At 46.7% G+C, this 25,159-nt stretch overlaps 1 protein-coding gene across 1 annotated transcript; it reads right to left on the bottom strand.

Moving 5' to 3' along the window:
• Positions 1-9,991: 9,991 nt before the first annotated feature.
• On the bottom strand, positions 9,992-21,478 carry rergla (RERG/RAS-like a). The gene is made up of 5 exons (XM_036945434.1): positions 20,777-21,478; positions 20,597-20,653; positions 18,228-18,301; positions 16,629-16,777; positions 9,992-11,421 (listed from the first exon to the last, which is right to left on the bottom strand). The coding sequence occupies exons 1-5, from the start codon at positions 20,826-20,828 to the stop codon at positions 11,136-11,138; spliced, it is 618 nt and encodes a 205-aa protein (XP_036801329.1). The 5' UTR covers positions 20,829-21,478; the 3' UTR covers positions 9,992-11,135.
• Between the last annotated feature and the right edge of the window lie 3,681 nt (positions 21,479-25,159).

The raw sequence follows: 25,159 nt of genomic DNA, 5'->3' as shown, positions 1-25,159 counted from the left end.
AACGAATATTACTGTAACACACACACACACACACACACACACACACACACACACACACACACACACACACACACACACACACACACACACTTCAAGCCCTCTCAGTGTCTAAACATCTCAGTCCCACCTGCTAGATGCTCCTCTTCATCAGCCCATGTCCTGTCCCATAACAACAGTGAGAACACCTGTACCTGCTGCAGGTAGCAGCACACAACTCCCAGGTTTGATATTAGGCATTATTAAACAATCTCTCTGAACAGCCCTCATGACAGAGTCTCTGCTCTAGTGGAGAGGCACGGTGACTCCCAGGTTTGATATTAGGCATTAATCAATCTCTCTGAACAGCCCTCATGACAGAGTCTCTGCTCTAGTGGAGAGGCACGACTCCCCCCCCCCATCCTGAACTGTTACAGAAGCTTCACACATGGCCGTTAGGTGGTATGACGCTGCAATGGACAGCTGCCGTTTTACTCGCTCCTGACCAGTTCTGCTTTCTTGTTTTTTTGTTTTGAGCTGATCTTGAACTTCTGTTTCCACCGTCGATTCCTACGACCAGAAAGAGTTTCAGGACATCGGGACAGCGATCGCTAACCTTCGATGTGGAGCTGGTCCAGTTTATTCTCCAGTGATTGAACGTTCGTCAATAAAACCGGAGGGGAAAGGTGGTAGTTTCGTCAGGGTGCCCCGCATGTCGGCCTCTCTTACGCAGTCTCTTCCTTTTCCAAGTTGTCTAGATGTCCAGTGGGTGTAGGACCATTCTTGATACACAGGGGAAACTGTTGAGCGTGAAAAAAAAACCCAGCATCGTTGCAATTCTTGACACACTCAAATGGGTGCACCTGGCACCTACTTCCATACCCTGTTCAAAGGCACTTACATCTTGTATCTTGCCCATTCACCCTCTGAATGGCACACATACACAATCCATTTATCAATTGTCTCAAGGCTTAAAAATCCTTATTTAACCTGTCTCCTCCCCTTCATCTACACTGACTGAAGTGGATTTGTGACATCTATCTATGATTCTATAGGGGATCATAGCTTTCACCTGGATTCACCTGGTCAGTCGATGTCATGGAAAGAGCAGGTGTTCCTGATGTTTTGTACACTCAGTGTCCATCTAGCTGGTTTTTCTATGCATCGGCAGGACCCAAACGGTAGCTGGGGGTAAGCTAAAGGGGGGAGGGGTGTGTCTCTCTGTTAACAACAGCTGGTTCTTTAATATTAAGGAAGTCTTGAGTTTCTGCTCACCCGAGGTAGAGTACCTCATGATAAGCTGCAGACCACACTATTTTACAGACAGAGTTTTCATCTATATTTTAATGGTAACTGTCTATTTACCACCACTAACTGATGCTGGCACTAAGACTGCACTCAACCAGCTGTATAGGTGGCCTAGTGGTTAGAGGCAGGTAGCCTAGTGGTTAGAGCGTTGGGCCAGTAACTGAAAGGTTGCTAGATGGAGTCCCTGAGCTGACAAGGTAAAACATCTGTCGTTCTGCCCCCTGAACAAGGCAGTTAACCCACTGTTCCTAGGCAGTTAACCCACTGTTCCTAGGCCAGTTAACCCACTGTTCCTAGGCAGTTAACCCCACTGTTCCTAGGCAGTTAACCCCACTGTTCCTAGGCCAGTTAACCCACTGTTCCTAGGCAGTTAACCCCACTGTTCCTAGGCAGTTAACCCCACTGTTCCTAGGCAGTTAACCCCACTGTTCCTAGGCAGTTAACCCCACTGTTCCTAGGCAGTTAACCCCACTGTTCCTAGGCAGTTAACCTCACTGTTCCTAGGTAGTTAACCCCACTGTTCCTAGGCAGTTAATCCCACTGTTCCTAGGCAGTTAATCCACTGTTCCTAGCCAGTTAATCCACTGTTCCTAGCCAGTTAACCCCACTGTTCCTAGGTAGTTAACCCCACTGTTCCTAGGCAGTTAATCCACTGTTCCTAGGCAGTTAACCCACTGTTCCTAGGCAGTTAACCCACTGTTCCCTAGGCAGTTAACCCACTGTTCCTAGGCAGTTAACCCACTGTTCTTAGGCAGTTAATCCACTGTTCCTAGCCAGTTAACCCCACTGTTCCTAGGTAGTTAACCCCACTGTTCCTAGGCAGTTAACCCCACTGTTCCTAGGCAGTTAACCCCACTGTTCCTAGGTAGTTAACCCCACTGTTCCTAGGCAGTTAATCCACTGTTCCTAGGCAGTTAACCCACTGTTCCTAGGCAGTTAACCCACTGTTCCCTAGGCAGTTAACCCACTGTTCCTAGGCAGTTAACCCACTGTTCCCTAGGCAGTTAACCCACTGTTCCTAGGCAGTTAACCCACTGTTCCTAGGCAGTTAACCCACTGTTCCTAGGCAGTTAACCCACTGTTCCTAGGCAGTTAACCCACTGTTCCTAGCCAGTTAACCCACTGTTCCTAGCCAGTTAACCCCACTGTTCCTAGGCAGTTAACCCACTGTTCCTAGCCAGTTAACCCCACTGTTCCTAGCCAGTTAACCCCACTGTTCCTAGCCAGTTAACCCCACTGTTCCTAGCCAGTTAACCCCACTGTTCCTAGGCCGTCATTGTAAATAAGAATTAGCCTGTTTCCACTGACTTGCCGAGTTAAATAAAGGTAAAAAATATATATATTAAATTGGCCCATAAGCAAACAGGGAATTGTTCATTCAGAAGTGGCGCTCCTAGTGGCCACATACAGAAATGCACATAAAGCTCACCCTCCATTTGGCAAACATGAACAAACAAACAAACAAACAAACTGTGCTTCTTCACCTGCATTGCTTGCTGTTTGGGGTTTTAGGCTGGGTTTCTGTACAGCACTTTGAGATATCAGCTGATGTACGAAGGGCTATATAAAATAAATTTGTTTGTTTGTTTGTTTGTTTGATGAGGCCCTAAAAATGTGTCATAGACTCCAGCCACCCAAGTCATAGTCTCTCTGCTCCCTGGCTGCAAGCGCTACCGATGCACCAAGTCTGAAAACCAACAGGACCCTGAACAGCTTCTACCCTCTGAGCCATAAGACTGAACAGCTTCTACCCTCTGAGCCATAAGACTGAACAGCTTCTACCCTCTGAGCCATAAGACTGAACAGCTTCTACCCTCTGAGCCATAAGACTGAACAGCTTCTACCCTCCGAGCCATAAGACTGAACAGCTTCTACCCTCCAGACCATAAGACTGATTGATACATAGTTAGTTAAATATTAAACCAAATAGCTACCTGGACTATCTGCAACGACCCTTTTTTGCACAAACTTTTTTGACTCATCACATCCGCTTCTGCTAGTGTTTGTCTATCCTGTATATAGCCAAGTTATGACCTGCACATTGACTCAGTTCTGGTACTTCCTGTATATAGCCAAGTTATGACCTCGTACCCCTGCATATTGACTCAGTTCTGGTACTTCCTGTATATAGCCAAGTTATGACCTCGTACCCCTGCATATTGACTCAGTTCTGGTACTTCCTGTATATAGCCAAGTTATGACCTCGTACCCCTGCATATTGACTCAGTTCTGGTACTTCCTGTATATAGCCAAGTTATGACCTCGTACCCCTGCATATTGACTCAGTTCTGGTACTTCCTGTATATAGCCAAGTTATGACCTCGTACCCCTGCATATTGACTCAGTTCTGGTACTTCCTGTATATAGCCAAGTTATGACCTCGTACCCCTGCATATTGACTCAGTACTGGTACTCCCTGTATGTAGCCAAGTTATTACCTGGTACCTGTGTATAAAGCCAAGTTATTACCTCGTACCCCTGCACATTGACTCTGTTCTGGTACTTCCTGTATGTAGCCATGTTATTACCTGGTACCTGTGTATAAAGCCAAGTTATTACCTCGTACCCCTGCACATTGACTCAGTACTGGTACTCCCTGTATGTAGCCATGTTATTACCTGGTACCTGGTATGTAGCCATGTTATTACCTGGTACCTGGTATGTAGCCATGTTATTACCTGGTACCTGGTATGTAGCCATGTTATTACCTGGTACCTGGTATGTAGCCAAGTTATTACCTCGTACCCCTGCACATTGACTCAGTACTGGTACTCCCTGTATGTAGCCATGTTATTACCTGGTACCTGGTATGTAGCCATGTTATTACCTGGTACCTGGTATGTAGCCATGTTATTACCTGGTACCTGGTATGTAGCCAAGTTATTACCTGGTACCTGGTATGTAGCCAAGTTATTACCTGGTACCTGGTATGTAGCCAAGTTATTACCTGGTACCTGGTATGTAGCCATGTTATTACCTGGTACCTGGTATGTAGCCAAGTTATTACCTGGTACCTGGTATGTAGCCATGTTATTACCTGGTACTGTCTGTATATAGCCATGTTATTACCTGGTACCTGGTATGTAGCCAAGTTATTACCTGGTACCTGGTATGTAGCCATGTTATTACCTGGTACCTGGTATGTAGCCATGTTATTACCTGGTACCTGGTATGTAGCCATGTTATTACCTGGTACCTGGTATGTAGCCATGTTATTACCTGGTACCTGGTATGTAGCCATGTTATTACCTGGTACCTGGTATGTAGCCATGTTATTACCTGGTACCTGGTATGTAGCCATGTTATTACCTGGTACCTGGTATGTAGCCATGTTATTACCTGGTACCTGGTATGTAGCCATGTTATTACCTGGTACCTGGTATGTAGCCATGTTATTACCTGGTACCTGGTATGTAGCCATGTTATTACCTGGTACCTGGTATGTAGCCATGTTATTACCTGGTACCTGGTATGTAGCCATGTTATTACCTGGTACCTGGTATGTAGCCATGTTATTACCTGGTACCTGGTATGTAGCCATGTTATTACCTGGTACCTGGTATGTAGCCATGTTATTACCTGGTACCTGGTATGTAGCCATGTTATTACCTGGTACCTGGTATGTAGCCATGTTATTACCTGGTACCTGGTATGTAGCCATGTTATTACCTGGTACCTGGTATGTAGCCATGTTATTACCTGGTACCTGGTATGTAGCCATGTTATTACCTGGTACCTGGTATGTAGCCATGTTATTACCTGGTACCTGGTATGTAGCCATGTTATTACCTGGTACCTGGTATGTAGCCATGTTATTACCTGGTACCTGGTATGTAGCCAAGTTATCGTTTCTCATTGTGGATTTATTATTACTTTTCTATTATTTCTCTATTTTCTTACTCTACATTGTTGGGACCCGTCAGTAAGCATTACCCTGTTAGTCTACACCTGTTGTTGGGAAGGGCCCGTCAGTAAGCATTACCCTGTTAGTCTACACCTGTTGTTGGGAAGGGCCCGTCAGTAAGCATTACCCTGTTAGTCTACACCTGTTGTTGGGAAGGGCCCGTCAGTAAGCATTACCCTGTTAGTCTACACCTGTTGTTGGGAAGGGCCCGTCAGTAAGCATTACCCTGTTAGTCTACACCTGTTGTTGGGAAGGGCCAGTAAGTAAGCATTACCCTGTTAGTCTACACCTGTTGTTGGGAAGGGCCAGTCAGTAAGCATTACACTGTTAGTCTACACCTGTTGTTGGGAAGGGCCCGTCAGTAAGCATTACCCTGTTAGTCTACACCTGTTGTTGGGAAGGGCCCATCAGTAAGCATGACACTGTTAGTCTACACCTGTTGTTGGGAAGGGCCCGTCAGTAAGCATTACACTGTTAGTCTACACCTGTTGTTGGGAAGGGCCAGTAAGTAAGCATTACCCTGTTAGTCTACACCTGTTGTTGGGAAGGGCCAGTCAGTAAGCATTACCCTGTTAGTCTACACCTGTTGTTGGGAAGGGCCCGTCAGTAAGCATTACCCTGTTAGTCTACACCTGTTGTTGGGAAGGGCCCGTCAGTAAGCATTACACTGTTAGTCTACACCTGTTGTTTACGAAGCACGTGACAGATAATATTTGTTTTGGGCTGTCAGGCTGTCACTCAAATGGAACCCTATGCTCTGGTTAAATGGAACCCTATTCTCTGGTCAACTGGAACCCTATTCTCTGGTCAAATGGCACCCTATTCTCTGGTCAACTGGAACCCTATTCTCTGGTCAAATGGCACCCTATTCTCTGGTCAAATGGAACCCTATTCTCTGGTCAAATGGAACCCTATTCTCTGGTCAAATGGAACCCTATTCTCTGGTCAAATTGCACCCTATTCCCTAGTCAAATGGAACCCTATTCTCTGGTCAAATGGAACCCTATTCTCTGGTCAAATGGCACCCTATTCTCTGGTCAAATGGAACCCTATTCTCTGGTCAAATGGAACCCTATTCTCTGGTCAAATGGCACCCTATTCTCTGGTCAAATGGCACCCTATTCTCTGGTCAAATGGCACCCTATTCTCTGGTCAAATGGAACCCTATTCTCTGGTCAAATGGAACCCTATTCTCTGGTCAAATGGAACCCGATTCTCTGGTCAAATGGCACCCTATTCTCTGGTCAAATGGAACCCTATTCTCTGGTTAAATGGAACCCTATTCCCTGGTTAAATGGAACCCTATTCTCTGGTCAAGTGGAACCCTATTCTCTGGTCAAATGGAACCCTATTCTCTGGTCAAATGGAACCCTATTCTCTGGTCAAATGGAACCCTATTCTCTGGTCAAATGGAACCCTATTCTCTGGTCAAATGGAACCCTATTCTCTGGTCAAATGGAACCCTATTCTCTGGTCAAATGGAACCCTATTCTCTGGTCAAATGGAACCCTATTCTCTGGTTAAATCGTTCTCTGGTCTCGTCTCTTCAACCACCATTAACACGGCACATCCTAATGGAAAAGGAAACTGCTTTAGACGACATAACAAACAGATAATGCCCCTCCTACATGTGAGATTGACCGGGGCCTGGGTCTATTTTCTACTCCGTGAGTCGGCCTCGGGGCCTAACTGTTGTCAGACGCAACGAGAGCATCTGGGCTTTGTGTTTGTTTACTTTCCGATGACCTCTCTCTCTCTGTCTCTCTCACTCCATCTCACTCCCTCTCTCACTCCCTCTCTCTCTTTCACTCTGTCTCTGTCTCTCTCTCTTTCTCTCTGTCTCTCTCTCTCTCTCTCCCTCTCTCTGTCTCTCTCCCTCTCCCCCCTCTCTCTCTGTCTCTCTCTCTCGCCCTCTCTCTGTCTCTCTCCCTCTCCCCCCTCTCTCTCTTTCTCTCTCTCTCTCTCTCTCTCTCTTCCTCTCTCTCCCTCTCTCTTTCTCTCTCTCTCTCTCTCTCTCTCTCTGTCTCTGTCTCTCTCTCTCTCTCTCTCCCTGTCTCTCTCTCTCCCTCTCTCTCACTCCCTCCCTCCCTCTCTTACCCCCCCCCCCCCCCCCCATTACAGAGAAGCTATGTATAGGTAGTCTGTCAAACAGACTCATTCAGACTGTCACACCCTGATGTAGAGAAGGACTTGAGGCCTGGGGGTGTTGATGGCAACTGTGTCTCTCTCTCTCTGTGTGTGTGTGTGTGTGTGTGTGTGTGTGTGTGTGTGTGTGTGTGTGTGTGTGTGTGTGTGTGTGTGTGTGTGTGTGTGTGTGAAGAGATTCGTACAGGTGTGACAACCAACCTGTCAGCTTTAAACACCATTCTTTGTCTAGTTGAGTCTTGCCAAGAGGTGTTCTGAATTGAGACAAAGGTGAGAGCAGAGGGCCCCGAGCATGGAAAGACAAAGGGAGAGCAGCTTTCAGTCAGTCTGGTGTAACCAGGCTATAGCAGAGGGCCCCGAGCATGGAAAGACAAAGGGAGAGCAGCTTTCAGTCAGTCTGGTGTAACCAGGCTATAGCAGAGGGCCCCGAGCATGGAAAGACAAAGGAGAGAGCAGCTTTCAGTCAGTCTGGTGTAACCAGGCTATAGCAGAGGGCCCCGAGCATGGAAAGACAAAGGAGAGAGCAGCTTTCAGTCAGTCTGGTGTAACCAGGCTATAGCAGAGCACCCCGAGCATGGAAAGACAAAGGGAGAGCAGCTTTCAGTCAGTCTGGTGTAACCAGGCTATAGCAGAGGGCCCCGAGCATGGAAAGACAAAGGGAGAGCAGCTTTCAGTCAGTCTGGTGTAACCAGGCTATAGCAGAGGGCCCCGAGCATGGAAAGACAAAGGGAGAGCAGCTTTCAGTCAGTCTGGTGTAACCAGGCTATAGCAGAGGGCCCGAGCATGGAAAGACAAAGCACAGCTCAGGCGCTGAAAATGGTTGAACTGGGTAAGGTCATAATCCCCTTTACCAAGAAACCATCAAATATGCTTCTTGTCCTTCTGATTCAGAGAATGAAGAGTATTAATTGTCTGGTTGATTTACAGTAATATGAGTATTAATTGTCTGGTTGATTTACAGTAATATGAGTATTATTTGTCTGGTTGATTTACAGTAATATGAGTATTATTTGTCTGGTTGATTTACAGTAATATGAGTATTATTGGACTGGTTGATTTACAGTAAAATGAGTATTAATTGTCTGGTTGATTTACAGTAATATGAGTGTTATTTGTCTGGTTGATTTACAGTAATATGAGTATTAATTGTCTGGTTGATTTACAGTAATATGAGTATTATTTGTCTGGTTGACTCCAATTTGCATACCTTCCAAACAGATCCACAGATGACGCCATCTCTACTGCACTCCACACTGCCCTTTCCCACCTGGACAAAAGGAACACCTATGTGAGAATGCTGTTCATTGACTACAGCTCAGCGTTCAACACCATAGTGCCCTCAAAGCTCATCACTAAGCTAAGGAACCTGGGACTAAACACCTCCTTCTGCAACTGGATCCTGGACTTCTTGACGGGCCTCCCCCCAGGTGGTTAGGGTAGGTAACAACACATCTGCCACGTTCATCCTCAACACTGGAGCTCCCCAGGGGTGCGTGCTCAGTCCCCTCATGTACTCCCGGTTCACCCACGACTGCATGGTCAGGCCAGACACGACTCCAACACCATCATTAAGTTTGCAGACGACACAACAGTGGTAGGCCTGATCGCCGACAACGACGAGACAGCCTATAGGGAGGTGGTCAGAGACCTCGCCGGGTGGTGCCAGAATAACAACCTATCCCTCAACGTAACCAAGACTAAGGAGATGATTGTGGACTACAGGAAAAGGAGGACCGAGCGCGCCACCATTCTCATCGACGGGGCTATAGTGGAGCAGGTTGAGAGCTTAAAGTTCCTTGGTGTTCACATCAACAACAAACTGGAATAGTTCAAACACACCAAGACAGTTGTGAAGAGGGCATGACAAAGCCTATTCCCCCTCAGAAAACTAAAAAGATTTGGCATGGGTCCTGAGATCCTCAAAAGGTTCTACAGCTGCAACATCGAGAGCATCCAGACCGGTTGCATCACTGCCTGGATCGGCAATTGCTCAGTCTCCGACCGCAAGGCACTACAGAGGGTAGTGTGTACGGCCCAGTACATCACTGGGGCAAAGCTGCCTGCCATCCAGGACCTCTATACCAGGCGGTGTCAGAAAAAGGCCCTAAAAATTGTGAAAAGACCCCAGCCGCCCCAGTCATAGACTGTTCTCTCTACTACTGCATGGCAAGCGGTACCGGAGTGCCAAGTCTAGGACAGAAAGGCTTCTCAACAGTTTTTACCCCCAAGCCATAAGACTCCTGAACAGGTAACCAAATGGCTACCCGGACTATTTGCAATGTGTGCCCCTCCAACCCCTCTTTTTACGCTGCTGCTACTCTCTGTTTATCATATATGCATAGTCACTTTAACTATACATTCATGTACATACTACCTCATTGGCCCGACCAACCAGTGCTCCCAAAAATTGGCTAACCGAGCTATCTGCATTGTGTCCCACCACCCGCCACCTGCCAACCCCTCTTTTACACTACTGCTACTCTCTGTTCATCATATATGCATAGTCACCTTAAAAATACCTACATGTACATACTACCTCAATCAGCCTGACTAACAGGTGTCTGTATATAGCCTCTCTACTGTTATTTTCAAATGTCTTTTTACAGTCGTTTTATTTCTTTACTTACACACACACACCTCCATAAAACCACAACTAGACTTGATTACAGTGTTTATTATAGTTTTACATTATTTTATGAGTTTATAATTCGGACTTTAATCCAGGGAACAATGAACAACAGGAAGATGGAACTAAACAGACAGACATTCATTATTTTATGATACATTACCTTTCCCTGGAAACCACAGTAACCACAGAAAGAATTTCCCCCCAAAAACAACCTCCATGCCAATAAACTGCTGGCTCTCTTCAGTAGCGGTATTCAGGAAGCATCCCAAATGGCACCCTGTTCCCTGTTTAGTGCACTACTTTCGATAAGGGCCCATAGGGCTCCGGTCAAACATAGTGCATTATATATAGGGAATAGGGTGCTATTTGGGATACAGTTGAGTCATAATGAAAGATGTATGAAACATGGACTGTGTCTGCCACTGTGGCATGCATTGAGCAGTAGAGGCAATAGGGCCAGTAATGGAATCTCCCTGTGGTATCATATACTCAACATAGCTAATAATGGAGTCTCCCCGTGGTGTCATTTACAGTACATAGCTAATAATGGAGTCTCCCCGTGGTGTCATTTACAGTACATAGCTAATAATGGAGTCTCCCTGTGGTATCATATACTCTACATAGCTAATAATGGAGTCTCCCTGTGGTATCATATACTCTACATAGCTAATAATGGAGTCTCCCTGTGGTGTAATTTACTTTACATAGCTAATAATGGAGTCTCCCTGTGGTGTCATTTACACACACACACACACACACACACACACACACACACACACACACACACACACACACACACACACACACACACACACACACGCGAGTTTGGTAAGCACGAGTCAGAAAGTCTAAACAGCAGCAGTCCTATCAGTCCAATAAGCTCTGTTCTAAGTGTAGAACCATTTATACCATATAGAGCTGTCCCTTGGTGGTTGGCAACCAGAGGAGTGGAGGTCTAATTATTATTGACTCTTTTCATGATCAACAATAATAATAGCAACAGCAAGTGAAGTAGGTGAAGCCCATGTTGTTGTTGTTGGTGGGTCCATTCAACATTATCGACCATTTTCCCACAATCCCTTTCACCATTCAACAACAGTCCCAAGGGGAGTAACGAAGTAACAAGGCTTCTTTAGGCCCGGGGTAAACACTTGACCTTTCCCATCTCCCCTTTCACACTGATTTCCTCCGCTTCCCGAAGACATTATTGATGAGTTTGGCCATGGACTTGGAGCCACTAGGTCTCCGTCTCCTCTCCTTGGCCTTGCCCCCAAGGCTGGCGTTGTGGACCATCTTCGAGAACATGAGGACCACTTCCTGGTAGTGTTCTGCTGCAGAGAGCTCATAGAACTGTGTCTGGGACTCGGCTGCCAGGCGCTGGCCTTCCTCTCGACTCACCTCCCTCACGTGACACAGGTCCTGCTTGTTACCCACCAGGAACACCAGAGTGTCAGCATCCCTGAGGGGGGAGAGAGAGAGAGAGAGAGAGAGAGGAGGAAGACAGGATGAGTAGGAAATAAAAATATATGAGACACAGTAAGGACGGACATAACGAATCCCTGGATGTAAGACAAGACAAACCAGGAGGGCAGGTTGAGTAAACGGTAGTGACGTTTAAAGACTACGGGACATCTGAAAATGACACCTTCTCCCATTTTACATGACACTATTTCTTACCAGAGGCATGTCAAAATGAGGTCAAGAAGCAGTCCAGAGTATTGCTCTCTTTATAGGGAATAGGGTGCCCTTTTCAGATGTAACCTACGAGACTAAAACCTCGATGGAGAGTTGAGGGTATCGTCATTGTATGTGTCAGTGCTAAACTGTAGGTCTGTTGTTGTTGTTGTCCACAAACTATTTTGGTGGGGCATTTACAGTATGTAGTAACTTTGAATGCTGTGGGTGAAGACTCCCTCATTACCCAGAAGACCATTAGGCAGATGTTCCCTCATCCCATTAGACAGATGTTCCCTCATCCCATTAGACAGATGTTCCCTCATCCCATTAGACGGATGTTCCCTCATCCCCAGAAGACCATTAGGCAGATCTTCCCTCATCCCATTAGACAGATGTTCCCTCATCCCATTAGACAGATGTTCCCTCATCCCATTAGACGGATGTTCCCTCATCCCCAGAAGACCATTAGGCAGATCTTCCCTCATCCCATTAGACAGATGTTCCCTCATCCCATTAGACAAATGTTCCCTCATCCCATTAGACAAATGTTCCCTCATCCCATTAGACGGATGTTCCCTCATCCCATTAGACAGATGTTCCCTCATCCCATTAGACGGATGTTCCCTCATCCCCATTAGACCATTAGACAGATGTTCCCTCATCCCCATTAGACCATTAGACAGATGTTCCCTCATCCCCAGAAGAACATTAAACAGATGTTCCCTCATCCCATTAGACAATTAAACAGATGTTCCCTCATCCCATTAGACAGATGTTCCCTCATCCCATTAGACAGATGTTCCCTCATCCCATTAGACAGATGTTCCCTCATCCCATTAGACAGATGTTCCCTCATCCCCATTAGACAGATGTTCCCTCATCCCATTAGCCAGATGTTCCCTCATCCCCATTAGCCAGATGTTCCCTCATCCCATTAGACAGATGTTCCCTCATCCCATTAGACAGATGTTCCATCATCCCATTAGACAGATGTTCCCTCATCCCCATTAGACAGATGTTCCCTCATCCCATTAGACAGATGTTCCCTCATCCCATTAGACGGATGTTCCCTCATCCCATTAGACAGGTGTTCCCTCGTCCCCAGAAGACCACTAGACAGATGTTCCCTCATCCCTAGAAGACCACTAGACAGGTGTTCCCTCATCCCCAGAAGACCATTAGGCAGATGTTCCCTCATCCCATTAGACAGATGTTCCCTCTTCCCATTAGACAGATGTTCCCTCATCCCATTAGACAGATGTTCCCTCATCCACAGAGACCATTAGACAGATGTTTCCTCATCCCCAGAAGACCATTAGACAGATGTTCCCTCATCACCCAGAAGACCATTAGACAGATGTTCCCTCATCCCCATTAGACCATTAGACAGATGTTCCCTCATCCACAGAAGAACATTAAACAGATGTTCCCTCATCCCATTAGACCATTAAACAGATGTTCCCTCATCCCATTAGACAGATGTTCCCTCATCCCATTAGCCAGATGTTCCCTCATCCCCATTAGCCAGATGTTCCCTCATCCCCATTAGCCAGATGTTCCCTCATCCCCATTAGCCAGATGTTCCCTCATCCCATTAGACAGATGTTCCCTCATCCCATTAGACAGATGTTCCCTCATCCCATTAGACAGATGTTCCCTCATCCCCATTAGACAGATGTTCCCTCATCCCATTAGACAGATGTTCCCTCATCCCATTAGACGGATGTTCCCTCATCCCATTAGACAGGTGTTCCCTCATCCCTAGAAGACCACTAGACAGATGTTCCCTCATCCACAGAAGACCATTAGACAGATGTTCCCTCATCACCCAGAAGACCACTAGACAGATGTTCCCTCATCACCCAGAAGACCACTAGACAGATGTTACCTCATCCCCACTAGACAGGTGTTCCCTCATCCCTAGAAGACCACTAGTGAAAACATTCCAACAATCAGTTCAGCCATAATAGAGAGATGACATGAGACGCCTCAACAGCAATAGAATTCTCATAGTGACAGGAGAATTCAATAGCAGTTAGATATTTACTAGAGGATTGGTTTGGGGGCAGAATGATGAGTTAGTGGTGTATTGGAATTACTACCAGCAAGAACTGAAGATCATACAGACAATAGATCTTGGCTCTGAATTTAAAAAAAAAGGTTCTGAATAATTGTCACATGGACATGAGCCAGAGAGTTGAATCTCTGTGGTAAAATCTATCAATGGGATTACTACCGATGTAACAGTTGTTGGGCAGTGTGAGCGGCTGTTAAACCCACATCGACGTCCAATCTATTGATGCACAATGACAATAATAGGATGGAATGTCAGTCCCACTGACTCCACTCTCCCCCTACGCCAAGAGGATGGAAGGTCTATATCAGTGTGAGAGTCTACCTTTTGGTAGGTGAGGGGAACTGGAAGGTCTATATCAGTGTGAGAGTCTACCTTTTGGTAGGTGAGGGGAACTGGAAGGTCTATATCAGTGTGAGAGTCTACCTTTTGGTAGGTGAGGGGAACTGGAAGGTCTGTATCAGTGTGAGAGTCTACCCTTTGGTAGGTGAGGGGAACTGGAAGGTCTGTATCAGTGTGAGAGTCTACCTTTTGATAGGTGAGGTGTGTGTGGACAGACTGGACAGGTAAGAGTCTATGGACTGGACAGGTGGGTGGATGGACTGGACAGGTGGGTGGATGGACTGGACAGGTGAGTAGATGGACTGGACAGGTGAGTAGATGGACTGGACAGGTGAGTAGATGGACTGGACAGGTGAGTAGATGGACTGGACAGGTGAGTAGATGGACTGGACAGGTGAGTAGATGGACTGGACAAGTGAGTAGATGTACTGAACAGGTGAGTAGATGGACTGGACAGGTGAGTAGATGGACTGGACAGGTGAGTAGATGGACTGGACAGGTGAGTAGATGTACTGAACAGGTGAGTAGATGGACTGGACAGGTGAGTAGATGGACTGGACAGGTGTGTAGATGGACTGGACAGGTGGGTGGATGGACTGTACGGACTGGACAGGTGAGTGGATGGACTGGACAGGTGAGTGGATGGACTGGACAGGTGAGTGGATGGACTGGACAGGTGAGTGGATGGACTGGACAGGTGGTGGGTGGATGGACTGGACAGGTGGGTAGATGGACTGGACAGGTGAGTGGATGGACTGGACAGGTGAGTGGATGGACTGGACAGGTGAGTGGATGGACTGGACAGGTGAGTGGATGGACTGGACAGGTGAGTGGATGGACTGGACAGGTGAGTAGATGGACTGGACAGGTGGGTGGATGGAGTGGACAGGTGAGTGGATGGACTGGACAGGTAAGTGGATGGACTGGACAGGTGAGTAGATGGACTGGACAGGTGGGTGGATGGAGTGGACAGGTGAGTGGATGGACTGGACAGGTAAGTGGATGGACTGGACAGGTGAGTAGATGGACTGGACAGGTGAGTGGATGAACTGGACAGGTGAGTAGATGGACTGGACAGGTGAGTGGATGGACTGGACAGGTGAGTGGATGGACTGTACGGACTGGACAGGTGCATGGATGGACTGGACAGGTGCGTGGATGGACTGGACAGGTGGGTGGATGGACTGGACAGGTGAGTAGATGGACTGGACAGGTGAGTGGATGGACTGTACGGACTGGACAGGTGTGTGGATGGACTGGACAGGTGCGTGGATGGACTGGACAGGTGGGGTGGATGGACTGGACAGGTGGGTGGATGGACTGGACAGGTGAGTGGATGGACTGTACGGACTGGACAGGTGCATGGATGGACTGGACAGGTGCGTGGATGGACTGGACAGGTGGGTGGATGGACTGGACGGACTGGACAGGTGTGTGGATGGACTGGACAGGTGGGGTGGATGGACTGGACAGGTGGGGTGGATGGACTGGACAGGTGAGTGGATGGACTGGACAGGTAGTGGGTGGATGGACTGTATGGGTGGGGTGGATGGACTGGACAGGTGCATGAATGGACTGGACAGGTGCATGGATGGACTGGACAGGTGCGTGGATGGACTGGACAGGTGTGTGGATGGACTGGACAGGTGGGGTGGATGGACTGGACAGGTGTGTGGATGGACTGGACAGGTGGGTGGATGGACTGGACAGGTGGGGTGGATGGACTGGACAGGTGAGTGGATGGACTGGACAGGTGAGTGGATGGACTGGACAGGTTAGTGGATGGACTGGACAGGTGAGTGGATGGACTGGACAGGTGAGTGGATGGACTGTACGGACTGGACAGGTGCATGGATGGACTGGACAGGTGTGTGGATGGACTGGACAGGTGGGGTGGATGGACTGGACAGGTTAGTGGATGGACTGGACAGGTGAGTGGATGGACTGTACGGACTGGACAAATGCATGGATGGACTGGACAGGTGTATGGATGGACTGGACAGGTGGGGTGGATGGACTGGACAGGTGGGGTGGACGGACTAGACAGGTAAGTGGATGGACTGGACACGTGAGTGGATGGACTGTACGGACTGGACAGGTGAGTGGATGAACTGGACAGGTGGGGAGTGGATGGACTGGACAGGTGAGTGCATGGACTGGACAGGTGGTGCATGGACTGGACAGGTGACTGGACGGACAGATGAGTGGACGGACTGTACAGGTGAGTGGATGGACTGAACAGGTGAGTGGATGGACTGGACAGGTGAGTAGATGGGCTGGACAGGTGAGTAGATGGACTGGACAGGTGAGTAGATGGACTGTACAGGTGAGTAGATGGACTGTACAGGTGAGTGGATGGACTGTACAGGTGAGTAGATGGACTGTACAGGTGAGTAGATGGACTGTACAGGTGAGTAGATGGACTGGACAGGTGAGTAGATGGACTGTACAGGTGAGTAGATGGACTGTACAGGTGAGTAGATGGACTGTACAGGTGAGTAGATGGACTGGACAGGTGAGTAGATGGACTGGACAGGTGAGTAGATGGACTGGACAGGTAAGTGGATGGTTACCTTTTGGCCACTCCCAGGTTTAACTCTCTGATCAGGTGTACTATGGCTTTAGCCTTGATGAAGGAGGAGCGGTCACTGATGTCATAGACCACTACGAAGCCATCAGCCCAGTGGATCTGGTCGGTCAGAGTCGACTTCCCCTCACAGGCCTGCAGAGCAACACAAACAGCAAGGACATGTTGCTATAACCAAGCAATCTGATACACACCAGTGGAGGCTGGTGAAAGGAGGGTGGGCTCATATTGGCCATATACCACACATCCTCTGGCCTTATTGCTGAATTATAACCCAAGGTTGCCTTCGCCCACTTCTGGCCATATCCACTTTGTTATCGCAAACACCCATCCAACTCAGAGCAAATTCAAAGTCTTCCTTCTGTGGGGAAATGGTTCTGATTTACAGTGATGTATTAACTGTGGGGGGGGGGGGGGGGGGGGGGGGGGGGGAATGGTTCTGGTCTGATTTATAGTGATGTATTAACTGTGGGGGAAATGGAAGAGGGAGGGTAGGAGGGAGACAGGGAAAGAGGGAGGGTGGGAGGGAGACAGGGAAAGAGGGAGGGAGACAGGTAAAGAGGGAGGGTGGGAGGAAGACAGGGAGGGTGGGAGGGAGACAGGGAGGGAGACAGGGAGGGTGGGTGGGAGGGAGACAGGGAGGGTGGGTGGGAGGGAGACAGGGAGGGAGGGTGGGAGGAAGACAGGGAGGGAGGGTGGGAGGAAGACAGGGAGGGAGGGTGGGAGGAAGACAGGGAGGGTGGGTGGGAGGAAGACAGGGAGGGTGGGTGGGAGGAAGACAGGGAGGGTGGGTGGGAGGAAGACAGGGAGGGTGGGTGGGAGGAAGACAGGGAGGGTGGGTGGGAGGGAGACAGGGACAGAGGGAGGGTGGGAGGGAGACAGGGAAAGAGGGAGGGTGGGTGGGAGGGAGACAGAGAAAGAGGGAGGGTGGGTGGGAGGGAGACAGGGAAAGAGGGAGGGTGGGAGGGAGACTGCTGCATGCTTGGCTGGGCACAATAAGTGAGATTGATTAATCTGTCAGGGGTTTTCACTGCACTGACTATATTATCCTGTACCATTCATTTATTATCCTGTACCATACATTTATAATCCTGTACCATACATGTATAATCCTGTACCATACATGTATTATCCTGTACCATTCATTTATTATCCTGTACCATACATGTATTATCCTGTACCATACATTATCCTGTACCATACATTATCCTGTACCATACATTATCCTGTACCATACATGTATTATCCTGTACCATACCTGTATTATCCTGTACCATACATGTATTATCCTGTACCATACATGTATTATCCTGTACCATACATTATCCTATACCATACATTATCCTGTACCATACATTATCCTGTACCATGCATTATCCTGTACCATACATGTATTATCCTGTACCATACATGTATTATCCTGTATCATACATTTCAGATAGAGGAATATTGGGTATGAGAGATGGCTTTTCTTCAGCGTATAAATCGTTGTTCATACATGTCAATGGATGGCCACTCAGATAACTGAATTGTGATACAAAACATGATGGTCAACAACGTGGTTCTCCTCCTCCTCTCAACTCACCTGTGAGCATGGATCATAGAGTTCTAGATTCAGCTGTCTACCATCAATAGACAGACGCTTCCTGTATATGCATTCTGCATGAGAGAGAAAGGGAAAGAGAGAGAGAGATAGAGGGAGGGTGAGAAAGAAACAGAGAGAGAGACAGAGGGGGATAGAGAGAGAGGGATAGTGAGAAAGAGACAGAAAGAGAGAGAGACAGAAAGAGAGAGGAGACAGAAAGAGAGAGAGAGAAAGAGAGAGACAGAAAGAGAGAGAGAGAGAGAGACAGAAAGAGACAGAAAGAGAGAAAGAGAGAGAGAGAGAAAGAGAGAGAGACAGAGAAAGAGAGAGAGAGACAGAAAGAGAGAGAGAGAGAGATAGGGGAGTGAAAGAGAGGAGAGAAAATGACAATAATTAGATAACATGAAGCTACGGTAAAGTCCAGTTTCCACAACAGTCACTATCTAACCTACTGCCCGAAGGAGTGTTATTCAACCTTTGGATCCATAGAAATATGATCAATACTAAATAATGACAACACACAGACTAATACCAATATTGACTAGATACTTTTATTTTGAATCACTGTAGTCTAAAATATTTCATACAAATGATCCAACATCAACAATACAGCATGTAGCCGACAACACAACATGTAGCACGTAGCCGACAATACAGCATGTAGCCGACAACACAGCATGTAGCCGACAACACAGCACGTAGCCGACAACACAGCATGTAGCCGACAACACAGCACGTAGCCGACAACACAGCACGTAGCCGACAACACAGCATGTAGCCGACAACACAGCATGTAGCCGACAACACAGCATGTAGCCGACAACACAGCATGTAGCCTACAACACAGCATGTAGCCTACAACACAACAGGTAGCCGACAACACAGCACGTAGCCAACAATACAACATACAGCACGTAGCCAACAACACAGCACGTAGCCGACAACACAGCATGTAGCCGACAACACAGCATGTAGCCTACAACACAACAGGTAGCCGACAACACAGCATGTAGCCAACAATACAACATACAGCACGTAGCCGACAACACAGCACGTAGCCGACAACACAGCACGTAGCCGACAACACAGCACGTAGCCGACAACACAGCACGTAGCCGACAACACAGCACGTAGCACACAACACAACATACAGCATGTAGCCGACAATACAGCATGTAGCCGACAACACAGCATGTAGCCTTCAATACAACAAGCAGCCTTCAATACAACAAGCAGCCTTCAATAAAACAAGCAGCCTTCAATAAAACAAGCAGCCTTCAATACAACATGTAGCCTTCAATACAGCATGTAGCCTTCAATACAGCATGTAGCCTTCAATACAACATGTAGCCTTCAATACAACATGTAGCCTTCAATACAGCATGTAGCCTTCAATACAGCATGTAGCCTTCAATACAGCATGTAGCCTTCAATACAGCATGCAGCCTTCAATACAACATGTAGCCTTCAAAACAGCATGTAGCCTTCAATACAGCATGTATCCTACAATACAACATGTAGCCTTCAATACAACATGTAGCCTTCAATACAGCATGCAGCCTTCAATACAGCATGTAGCCTTCAATACAACATGTAGCCTTCAAAACAGCATGTAGCCTTCAAAACAGCATGTAGCCTTCAAAACAGCATGTAGCCTTCAATACAGCATGTATCCTACAATACAACATGTAGCCTTCAATACAGCATGCAGCCTTCAATACAGCATGTAGCCGACAATACAGCATGTAGCCTACAATACAGCATGTAGCCTACAATACAACATGTAGCCTACAATACAACATGTAGCCTTCAATACAGCATGCAGCCTTCAATACAGCATTTAGCCGACAATACAGCATGTAGCCTTCAATACAGCATGTAGCCTACAATACAGCATGTAGCCTACAATACAACATGCAGCCTTTCAATACAACATGCAGCCTTTCAATACAACATGCAGCCTTTCAATACAACATGTAGCCTACAATACAACATGTAGCCTTCAATACAGAATGCAGCCTTCAATACAGCATGCAGCCTTCAATACAGCATGTATCCTACAATACAACTGAACAATACTTCTGATGGAAGTAGTCTAGCTGTAGCCAATCATCTACCATCTGATGAAGGACAATGTGTTCACTTGGTAACGTCAGGAAATCGAACAATTACGTAATTATGTCAGAACTGGACGTGCGTAATGATGCGTAAAAGCAATGACAATGGATCAAAGATCAATTGGAAAACAGAACTTTTGCAAATTATTTTTAAACATTTTTTTTTACAGATTGTTTCATAATAATTAGCATGACGTTGTATTCATGTTACACAAGTCTATTGTAGCAAACTAAGTAGGTTAGAGACCTTACCTGATGATGAGGCATATTCGCCGATAAATCGCCTCGTCAGGAATCGAACGATGAGGGCTGAGGAAGGAATACGATAGTTAAAATCAATAGCCTACGAACAATGTACACATTTGGACAAACAATAAGCCAAACCAACCGAACAAAATGTTTTTTACATGACAGGTAAAACATGTGTCTTACCTGATTTCCCGACTCCTTCGCCTCCCAAAACCGCAAGTTTAATATCATTCATTATGGCGGTTTGATTCCGTTACGATTTAAAAAGTGGTTGTTAAAGTTTACCACTTCAAAGAAAAAATAACAATAATCCCTTTGAAAAATGTTTTTTGTTTTGTTTTTTTGTATCGAGCAGGACGCATCCATAGTCGTTTGACCGTTTCCACTCTGTCGCTCTGTTCAAGTGTTGATCTGTTGGAGCGGCGTCCCGGTACCGGCGCTGCCGTACAGCCGTTTATCTCAGGGTTCTGAGGCACGCGCTGTTCTGAACCAAGAGAGAGAGAGAGAGAGAGAGGGAGAGGAGCAGCTCGATCACAACGTCACTATGACGAACACAGTGGTTGAAGTGAGCGAGAGACGGACATCAGAGGCATGCTTTTAGAAATGAGAAGCACTCTTGTTTTTCATGGAGAGGGGAGGTAGTGTTTGTGTTTTTCCCTCCCTCCCACCCTCTTTATTCTCCTCATTGAAGATACTCAATTCAGTAGGTTCTAGAATGAGCTATATGAATGTGTTCCCTCATAGCAACACAGACCATCAACACAGAGTAACATCAAGACCTCAGTGACCTATAAAATAGCCCATCATACACTACATGACCAACAGTATGTGGATACCTGCTCGTCCAATAATCTCATTCCAAAATCAGGGGCATTAATACGGAGTTGGTCCCCTCTCTACTGCTATAACAACCTCCATTCATCTAGGAAGGCTTTCCACTAGATGTTGGAACATTGCTGCTATAACAGCCTCCACTCTTCTGGGAAGGCTTTCCACTAGATGTTGGAACATTGCTGCTATAACAGCCTCCACTCTTCTGGGAAGGCTTTCCACTAGATGTTGGAACATTGCTGCTATAACAGCCTCCATTCTTCTGGGAAGGCTTTTCCACTAGATGTTGGAACATTGCTGCTGGGACTTGCTTCCATTCAGCCATTAGAGCATTAGTGAGGTCGGGCACTGATGTTGGGCGATTAAGCCTGGCTCGCAGTCGGCGTTCCAATTCATTCCAAAGGTGTTCGATGGGGTTGTGGTCAGGGCTCTGTGCAGGCCAGTCAAGTTCTTCCACACCGATCTCAATAAACTATTTCTGTATGGACCTCGCTTTGTGCACTGGGGGCATTGTCATGTTGAAACAGGAAATGGCCTTCCCCAAACTGTTGCCACAAAGTTTGAAGCACAGAATCGTCTAGAATGTCATCGGCCGAAACATGAAAAACAGCCCCAGACCTTTATTCCTCCTCCACCAAACTTTACAGTTGCATTGGGGCAGGTAGCGTTCTCCTGGCATCTGCCAAACCCAGATTAATCTGTAGGACTGCCAGATGGTGAAGTGTGAATAATCACTCCAGAGAACTTGTTTCCACGGCTCCAGAGTTCAATGGCAGTGAGCTTTACACCATTCCAGCCGACGTTTGGCATTGCGCATGGTGATCTTAGGCTGGTGTGCGGCTGCTCGGCCATGGAAACCTATTTCATGAAGCTCCCGACAAATAACAGTTATTGTGCTGAAGTTGCTTCCAGAGGCAGTTTGGAACTCGGTAGTGAGTGTTGCAACAGAGGACAGATGATTTTTACGCGCTTCAGCACTCGGCGGTCCCGTACTGTGAGCTTGTGTGGCCTACCACTTCGCCGGCTGAGCCGTTGTTGCTCCTAGACGTTTCCACTTCACAATAAACAGCACTTACAGTTGACCCGGGGACAGCTCTAGCAGGGCAGAACTTTAACGAACTGACTTGGTGGAAAGGTGGCATCCTATGACGGTGCCACGTTGAAAGTCACTGAGCTCTTCAGTAAGGCCATTCTACTGCTGACGTTGGGTCTATGGAGATTGCATGGCGGTGTCCTCGATTTTATGCAACGGGTGTGACTGAAATAGCCAAATCCACTAAATTGAAGGGGTGTCCACATACTTTTGTATATATAGTATACTTTTATAATAAAGAAGCCTTTCACTGACACTGTTAGAGCTCTGATATTAGGAAGGAAAACATCTGACAAAAATTGGCACAAAAGCGTACATCTGCTCCAGACATGACATCAGGCGAACACTTGACGTATTTTACAGAACTTTATAAAGTTATATCTTATCAACTGAGGTAAAAGTGGGGAAGGAAGCTGGCTCGCTGTACATACTCTGGATTGTTTCAGGCACTTTTCTAGAGGCAAGCAAGGTAAGTCATAAAAATAAAAAGGCAGGGGGGGGAGAGAGACAGAGAGAGAGAGAGAGAGAGAGGGGGAAAGAGAGAGAGATGAAGAGGGAAGAGAGAGGGAGGAGAGAGAGAGAGAGGGGAAGAGAGAGAGAGAGAGAGGGGAAGAGAGAGAGAGAGATGAAGAGGGAAGAGAGAGAGATGAAGAGGGAAGAGAGAGAGAGATGAAGAGAGAGGGAGGAGAGAGAGCGAGAGAGACAGAGAGAGGAGTGAAAGAGGGGAGAAAATGACAGATAAAATGAGGCTATGGTAAAGTCCAGTTTCCACAACAGTATTGTGAGGCAGACCCTCCTGAACTATGGCTGCCATCTCTACATTAGAGGATCTGACTTGACAGGGAACCAAGCAGTGTCAGAGTGGTGACAGGGAGTCTAGCGGTGTCAGAGTGGTGACAGGGAGTCTAGCGGTGTCAGAGTGGTGACAGGGAGTCTAGCGGTGTCAGAGTGGTGATAGGGAGTCTAGCGGTGTCAGAGTGGTGACAGGGAGCTGAAACTAGATTCACTCTGAAAAACAATGCTCCTGCTGAGACACTATCACAGAAATGTTCTTGTTTTTCAGAGGCACGTAAGGTAAGGCCAAACAGAGCAATCTGATTCTCTCTCTCTGTTTACCATGGTGATTGTTATCTAGTCAATATAACAATCTGATTCTCTCTCCGTTGATTGTAAACAACTATTATTTTAACTGAACCCAACAAGCTGTAACCTGGGAACAGTACAGTTGGCATAATTGTTGTTGGACCAGAATGCTAATGTCTGCTTTATTAAACCTCTCTGACACTGTGTTGTTGGACCAGCATGTTATTAAACCTCTCTAACACTGTTGTTGGACCAGCATGTTATTAAACCTCTCTAACACTGTGTTGTTGGACCAGCATGTTATTAAACCTCTCTAACACTGTTGTTGGACCAGCATGTTATTAAACCTCTCTGACACTGTGTTGTTGGACCAGCATGTTATTAAACCTCTCTAACACTGTGTTGTTGGACCAGCATGTTATTAAACCTCTCTAACACTGTGTTGTTGGACCAGCATGTTATTAAACCTCTCTGACACTGTTGTTGGACCAGCATGTTATTAAACCTCTGACACTGTGTTGTTGGACCAGCATGTTATTAAACCTCTCTAACACTGTTGTTGGACCAGCATGTTATTAAACCTCTCTGACACTGTTGTTGGACCAGCATGTTATTAAACCTCTCTGACACTGTGTTGTTGGACCAGCATGTTATTAAACCTCTCTGACACTGTTGTTGGACCAGCATGTTATTAAACCTCTCTAACACTGTTGTTGGACCAGCATGTTATTAAACCTCTCTGACACTGTTGTTGGACCAGCATGTTATTAAACCTCTCTAACACTGTTGTTGGACCAGCATGTTATTAAACCTCTCTGACACTGTGTTGTTGGACCAGCATGTTATTAAACCTCTCTAACACTGTGTTGGACCAGCATGTTATTAAACCTCTCTGACACTGTTGTTGGACCAGCATGTTATTAAACCTCTCTGACACTGTTGTTGGACCAGCATGTTATTAAACCTCTCTGACACTGTTGTTGGACCAGCATGTTATTAAACCTCTCTGACACTGTTGTTGGACCAGCATGTTATTAAACCTCTCTGACACTGTTGTTGGACCAGCATGTTATTAAACCTCTCTGACACTGTTGATGGACCAGCATGTTATTAAACCTCTCTAACACTGTTGTTGGACCAGCATGTTATTAAACCTCTCTAACACTGTTGTTGGACCAGCATGTTATTAAACCTCTCTGACACCATGTTGTTGGACCAGCATGTTATTAAACCTCTCTGACACTGTTGTTGGACCAGCATGTTATTAAACCTCTCTGACACTGTTGTTGGACCAGCATGTTATTAAACCTCTCTAACACTGTTGTTGGACCAGCATGTTATTAAACCTCTCTGACACCATGTTGTTGGACCAGCATGTTATTAAACCTCTCTGACACTGTTGTTGGACCAGCATGTTATTTCATTATTGAACTTGTATACTTTTCACAGATACATCCGTGTTAGTCAGTTGGCAGGTTTCCATTGACCCAGGTGTGGAATGAAGGGAATTGTGTCGTTGTGCCTCCGCTCTTCAAGAGGTGATGATATTTAAACCAAAT

Source organism: Oncorhynchus mykiss, chromosome 15 (genome assembly GCF_013265735.2).
Source record: "Oncorhynchus mykiss isolate Arlee chromosome 15, USDA_OmykA_1.1, whole genome shotgun sequence".
NCBI classification, from domain to species: Eukaryota; Metazoa; Chordata; class Actinopteri; order Salmoniformes; family Salmonidae; genus Oncorhynchus; species Oncorhynchus mykiss.
The sequence above is the reverse complement of the archived record's forward strand: the minus strand, read 5'-3'. Positions and strand labels throughout refer to the sequence as shown.